At 35.2% G+C, this 7,059-nt stretch overlaps 2 protein-coding genes across 2 annotated transcripts; one reads left to right on the top strand and one right to left on the bottom strand.

Annotated features, from left to right (window-relative positions):
- The first annotated feature begins 428 nt into the window (after window positions 1-428).
- LOC139858361 (flavonol sulfotransferase-like) lies at window positions 429-1,498 on the top strand. Its single transcript, XM_071847214.1, has one exon. It carries the CDS (start codon window positions 467-469, stop codon window positions 1,394-1,396), a length of 930 nt encoding a protein of 309 aa, XP_071703315.1. The 5' UTR covers window positions 429-466; the 3' UTR covers window positions 1,397-1,498.
- Window positions 1,499-1,770: 272 nt separating this feature from the next.
- Window positions 1,771-5,198, bottom strand: LOC139856964 (MND1-interacting protein 1-like). Its single transcript, XM_071845674.1, has 3 exons — window positions 5,150-5,198; window positions 3,464-5,023; window positions 1,771-2,501 (listed from the first exon to the last, which is right to left on the bottom strand). The coding sequence occupies exons 2-3, from the start codon at window positions 5,012-5,014 to the stop codon at window positions 1,992-1,994; spliced, it is 2,061 nt and encodes a 686-aa protein (XP_071701775.1). The 5' UTR covers window positions 5,015-5,023; window positions 5,150-5,198; the 3' UTR covers window positions 1,771-1,991.
- Between the last annotated feature and the right edge of the window lie 1,861 nt (window positions 5,199-7,059).

Genomic DNA, 7,059 nt, shown 5'->3' with positions numbered 1-7,059 from the left:
TTTACAAGTATTGTTGGTGCATTATAATCCCCAGGTTCCTCGTGAGCCTACTAGTTTGACTGGATCCAAATTTAATATTAAGCAAATAACAAAAGTTTGATAAAATATTTTTTTTAGGAAGATGCAACTAGATAGAGTAGTAAAGCATGTATTATTTTTCTAATTACAAAAAATAGTACGGAGTATTATATATTATTAGATGTTAACGTGCGACTATCTACCAATGATTCATATCTTTTGATCAAATAATGTATGTATCTCATCTAATAATTAAAATACCTACCAATGATCCATATCTTTTGATCAAATAATGTAAGTATCTCATCTAATAATTTAAATACAGTAAACGTTAAGCATAGTATCTGCACCCATATATCTTTAAATATAGACTTAGTTTAGTCACTGAATTCACAATCCTCACTACAAAAACCAAAATTAACTTGTTATATCATTCTATCCAACCATAATGGAAGAGATGTTGAAAACACTTCCTCAGCACACTTGTAGTTGGTCCAAAGGAAAGATAACCTTTTACAAGTATCAAAACTACTGGACGAGCCAACAGTTAGTTGTGGGCGAACATCTAGCTCAACAAACCTTCAAAGCCGAGCCGACGGGTATATTTCTATGTAGTTCCCCCAAAACCGGCACAACTTGGGTCAAGTCCTTGGCTTTCGCCATCGTAACACGACAAAAGTTTGATGTTTCCACCACTCCTTTGCTCACCAAAAATGTTCATGAATGCGTTCCGATCCTAGAAAGGGAACTTGACATAATTGAGGAAAATCACAAAAACTCGAGCCTACCACTTGTGGCCACACACCTTCCTTACCCTTCATTGCCCGAATCAGTTATTGCGTCAAACTGCAAGATAGTTTACGTGTATCGCAACATCAAAGACGTCATAGTTTCACATTATCATTTCCTTAGGAAAGCGTTGAACTTAACCTGTGAAGATGCGCCTTTTGAGGAAGCGTTTGAAGAGTTCTGTCAAGGCATTTCGGGGTATGGACCTTATTGGGATCATATTATAGGGTACTGGAAAGCAAGTCTTGAAAGGCCAGACAGAATTCTTTTTTTGAAATACGAAGATCTGAAAAAGGATCCAACAAGCAATGCGAAGAAGCTTGCAGAGTTCATGGGTTACCCTTTTTCGGCAGAAGAAGAGAAAGCGGGCGTTATTGAAAAAATTACAACGTTATGTAGTTTTGAGAATATGAGCAACTTAGAAGTGAATAAAACGGGAAGTATTAGAGTCGGCGGGTTGGAAAACAAACATTATTTTAGAAAGGCCGAAGATGGAGATTGGAGAACCTACTTTACAAATGAGATGAAAGAAAAGATAGACAAATTAATTGATGAAAAACTTAATGGAACTGGTTTAATTCTCAAGTAAAGTAGAACGCGCTGTTAAATATCACACTGGCCTTGTTACATATGCTTGATATTATATGCTTTAATTTTAGTTTTCATTTCAAAGTTATGTTATTGAATAATTGAGGAGTATGTATGTCTCTCTGTGAGTTGTTTGTTAAAGAGTGGAGTGTGATAAATTGTGGTTAATAAAATTTGATTATGGTGTTGTTTTATTCAGTTGGTAATATTCAAATGAGTTTTGTCAAACTATATTTAGAGGATCTAAGTTGTATGAAACATGAGAATGTCTAACAGATCTCATCGTCCATGTGACCATGTCAACCCGACCCGGCCCGACCCATTTTGACCCATTACCTGACCAACCCAATCACATTAATTTTTACTTGAACGAAAAAGCACACTAGAAACGGCGATTCATTGTACCAAGTAAAAGGACAAGCCGGTTTCCCAAACATACTTTGCAGCTTATTTATACACATTCACAAATTCAGCAACACTGCTGCTTTAACCACAGCTTGATCAAACAAAACACTCAAAGACACAACACAATAACAAACCATTCTGTATAATATAAGTCCATCTTTAATGTATCTGCCATTATATAATTTTGTAACTTACGAGCTCGCGCCAAAAACACGAATCCTCTGTTCGATAACCACACGGCAAACTGGACATGTAGCCCGTCCCCGGGTCCCGGTTCCATACTCATCATTGCAACTAGCACAAATAACTTGATGTGCACAAGGCAAGAACACAACAGAAACTTCATATTTCAAGCAAATTATGCATTCACGATCGACCCCACCTTCTGTTTCATCAAGATCATCTAGTTCATTAAGTAGCCTTGCAATAGTTGGGAGGGACCCACCATTGGGAACCTGTGATGTTGACCGATTAGTTGACTGGTTATTATCTAAATTATTAGTAGACGTTTTGAGACGTGAAAGTTCTTGTTCGAGTCTTTGAAGGTCATCTTTGTGACGTTGGAAGTCAAGCTCAATTTTGGAACGTAAAGCTTCTTGCTTTCTTTTGTTATTTGCTTCTGTTGCTTCTTTAAGTCGTCTTTCTTCTTCGACATTTGCAAGTGCAAGCTCTTTAGCTTTTTGTTCTTGCCTCCATTTTGTCTGTTAAGTGAAATTCAAGCAGCAAGCAATTTAAATAGTCCATAAGATTAAAAACATGTAAAAAAGATACTCTGTTTTTTGGGTACGGGTTATAAGATAAACTAAGTATGCCCAACACCCTGTGATGACCTAACTTATAAGCCCCACATTAACACATCAGCCAAAAAAGTTAACTGGTCAAAAGTTAGCCATGTCCCTTGCCACTGGGATCAGTTTTAACCCGATAAGAGATAGAATTACCTCAAATCATGATTTTTGAAATTTGGTTATATAAAACACCAAGTGAGAATTTAATGGTAAATTTAAAACCTACAATAGCTTAGCTATCTGATATACAAATCACATCAAAAGCTCAAAGTTGGTTATCTCATACTAGTATCATGCAAGTAGACATCATATATGTATTCCAATATATACTTGTACTAAGGTAAGTATCTTTGGAATCATCATATATACTTCAAGGGACCACGTTCATACATAGCTTAGGTGCTGTTTGTTTTTTAACATGTTTTTGTCTGAAGATCTGCAGACCATGTCTGTAAAGAAGATGTGACCTAAAGGTGACTACTGACTACTGAAGACTGTTTGTTTTCATGTCTGCAAAATAACTTAATCCTGTCTGCAGCACAGCACTTAGAAGCACATTTCTAAGTCTACGAATTTAACAGAAAAAGACATTATTTTATCTTATGTCTTCAGAAAAACAAACAGTCTGTAGTAAAAACATATGCGCACGCAGACATAAGACATAATAAGATATGCAGACTGCAAAACAAACACCTCCTTAGTCTTTTAACATTTACTGCAATGGTAAATGATCTTTTCAAAGTGTGTGAACCTCAGTGTCTTTCAAACAGTTCACAAAGTTTTCATTTTTTCTTAATTGTGTCTTCTAAAACTAAACCAATTACTACATCAAATAACATATACAAAACAATAAGCAAGTAAAACAAAAACCATACCTCAGCCAACTTTTTAGCAGCTTCAACTTGCACCATCTCTTCTTGCAACTCAACAATCCTTCGTTTCTCACCTGCAATATCCTCCTGCAACTTAACTCTCTGTTTTTCCCAAGCCAATAACCTCTTCAAATACTTTTTTTCTCTCCTTGCAACTTCCAAACACGTATTAATCGATTCCGATGCACTTAACTTTGAAGCTTCCATTTCAGCCCTAATTTCAGCATTCTCATTTTCTAAACGTCTAACAGCTGCATTCGCACGGTCAACTTGACCACTCGCTTTCCTCAAAGCAGTTTCCATCTCCGAAAGCCGTTTCAATGTCGGATCTTCAACATTCGACTTCCCGTTTTTCAATTGTTGTGTTTCCTCTCTTTCCATTCTTAACGTTTTCAACTCGGTAAGATCGTGACTCAGTTTTCGTGCTGCTTGCATTGCTTTTTGATGAGCCCAATCTTTCCTTTCCTTAACTTGTTTTTCAAGATCTTTAATTTGATTCATTAAACTTAATATCATCTCATCCTTTTGATCCTCGGCTACAAATTCTGTTTCTCCTTCCAGATTCATATCACGAAACTTACTCAACATCATATTAACCACTTCTTGATTCTTCACACTCTCAACTTTCTCAACAACCGCATTAGAAACATGCCCGTTTGACAAATTCCCATTAGATACATGTATTGTGTTTGCTTTGTACCCTGCAGCAAACATAGCCACATTTTGTTTCAAAAGCATTTTCATTGAAGGACTTAAATTAAACCTTTTAGGACACTCAATATCCCTTTGCAAACTCATTTCAGAAGCAGCATAAGACAAAAACCTATTAACCGGAAACTTCAACATCCCGGTCCCACCGTTCCCGAATCCCCAACCACCATGAAACCTGCACAAAGCAGGTGTTACACCAACCGAATCATTACTCAACTTTTCAACATTATCCACAATTGTACCACTCGAATCACTATTATTGTTACCATCCCTGTTACTATTAGGTAATTCCATCACGCTAGCACGGCCCACATGCAAATCACTCATTAACAAACACCACATAGCATCACCTTTAGTCAAATGAGGCTTAATTTGCTGCAACAAACAAACCATACCAGCTAACGAATACTCTTCTAACTGCTTTAAATCAACAAACATTTGTTCATTATCATCATCTCCAACATCTTCATTTCGACTATTTAATAACGTTAACGAATTATGCAAAATATTAGTCAAAACATCCATACCACCATAACAATGTCCATTTCTTAATATAGCATTTAAAGCAACATCATCATCATAACCTAATGCAACAAGCTTCACAATAGCTTCATTATATAAGAACTCCAAATTTTTTAATAGTATTTGTTCTAATTGTTCTTCAGTACAGTAACCCCAACCACCACTATCTTCAAAATTAGGGTTAGGGATTTGAGATGCATCATTAAAACCTAATTGAAAATTAAAACCTGATTTATCAATTGAATCATTTACATGATCTGATTTCAAAGGACGAGGTCTCCGATTTGTACGGATGTCTTTTTCCCTTACTGTGCAGCCCATAATTAAATCCTGCAAAAAAAATAATAATAATATGATTAAATTAAATTCAATTCAATTCAGATAATAAAAAGTACTAAAAATTAGATGAGTAATGATGTATGTATGATAGATAGATTAGTGATTGTGATGGCTTACAGATGAAAATTGGGGATTGTGAATTCTGATAATTTCAGAGAATATTGAAATGGTGATCTACCGCAGAGTAGTACAAAATAGAATATGTACTCGGATCCAACCGGATATGAATTCGGGTCACCCGTTAAGAATATTGGTGATATTTGCTGGGCCTTATGTTAATCCAGTCCGTATCTTACAAGGGTTGATCTTATTGTGTTATGGACTCATAGTTACGGACTTATGGATCATATTAGATGGAATGATGTTTAAACAGTGAAATGAACAAATACAACAACAATACTTAATCTCCTAAAAATATACAATACTTAATCCCATAAAACTATGTATGATGTATGAGAGACGTAAAATGTAAACAATTATTCCTCTAGAATACAAAGAGAAATCGTTTTTCCACTAACAATAAGTGAAACACGTTTCTCTACCCATTGTTAGAAAAAGTCGTCTCTCCTTATATTCGAAAATAGAGTAACTGCTTCCAGAAGACCTCCGACCAAAGTAGAAATACAAAAGTACAAAAAAGTATGAATGAAAATCGATACGTACCTAAAATATGATGCTTGAGCATCATTGTAGATATATATAAAGTAAAAGTAAAGAGAAAAAGACATGACCAGAAGAATTGTGTGAAATAAGTGAATTTAACCTCCTTGAAGTATCAACTAATGGAGGAGTGAGATTATACAACCCGCCCTTTCTCTGGAAGACGCTCATCTCCCGCCTTCGACTTGAAAGCGATAAGCTTTTCGCTCTCTTTTAGTCGGAGAAGTGATACCTGTCGACCGTTAGGGAGACCCAAACACAGAGTAGGTTGCTTAAAAAAAACTCTAAGCCTCTCGCTCTTCCCTTAAGTAGCATACGGGGAGTGCACAGAGTACGGTAGAATTTCTTGAGCTAGTTTAGCTTGATAGGTAATAATGAAATATCAAAGTTGCAATCACAAATATAATTTGATACCTAAGAACTTTAAACTTTTATATAGAAAGCTACCTACCAAATATATTCTAAAACTACTGAAAACACCAAGTCTACGTGATAAAACGAATGTAATTATAAATCTAAAAAAAAAAGGCTAAACTAGTGAAATAAATAAATTTGTAGATGTATATATCTATATATAGGTATATACATAAATCAAGGGGATTATAAATAACTATGTGAAATCTATAAGTGAAAAAACATATATAGGTACATATACTATACGCATGCTAGTAAATACGAATAAATAAGGAGAAAAAGGGATATGTGAATAAATATATGTAAATATTAAAATAGAGAGACTTTAAATTTAAATATCAAGTAAGCATGTTTAGCCCACATGATGTGGGTCACGCCTCCACTACGATCACAAGTCCACATTACTAGAACTTTAGGGATAAAACGGCGACAGTTTTCTTCCAATACGAAAATCAAATTTCCTGCAAACTAAATAGATAATCATTCTTCTTCTTGGTTCTGGTGGTTTCCATCGTGAGTTTCTGAATCATGGGAAAGAAATCTTGGGGTTATCAGAGGAAGAAAATGCAAGAGACATCTACGAGGGTTTTAAGAAATCGAAAAATTAGTGTAGATGTGCAAGATGATCAGTCGGCTATTGAGGAGCTATCTGAGGCTTTGGATTTCAATTCTGAACGTACGTCTCTGCCAGAGGATTATCGAGTTGCTGATCTTGATCCTATAACGGGGTTATCTAAGGAAATTCTTAAGGTTTATGTTGTTCTATCTGATGTCGTGTTGGTCCCTTGATTAACAACAGGAGTATTGTAGAGGGGGGGTGAATACAATTTCTCTTTAATTAACTTAACAGTTAAACACAATTTAGTATTCAAGCAAGTAAATTAAATAGAGTCAGATGTAATTTTCAACGGTTATTCTTTATTGATAAAATCACAAAGAATTACAACTATCCT

The sequence above is a fragment of the Rutidosis leptorrhynchoides genome, chromosome 7 (assembly GCF_046630445.1).
Source record: "Rutidosis leptorrhynchoides isolate AG116_Rl617_1_P2 chromosome 7, CSIRO_AGI_Rlap_v1, whole genome shotgun sequence".
NCBI lineage: Eukaryota > Viridiplantae > Streptophyta > Magnoliopsida > Asterales > Asteraceae > Rutidosis > Rutidosis leptorrhynchoides.
Note: the sequence above shows the minus strand (reverse complement) of the source record. Positions and strands in the feature narration are given on the sequence as shown.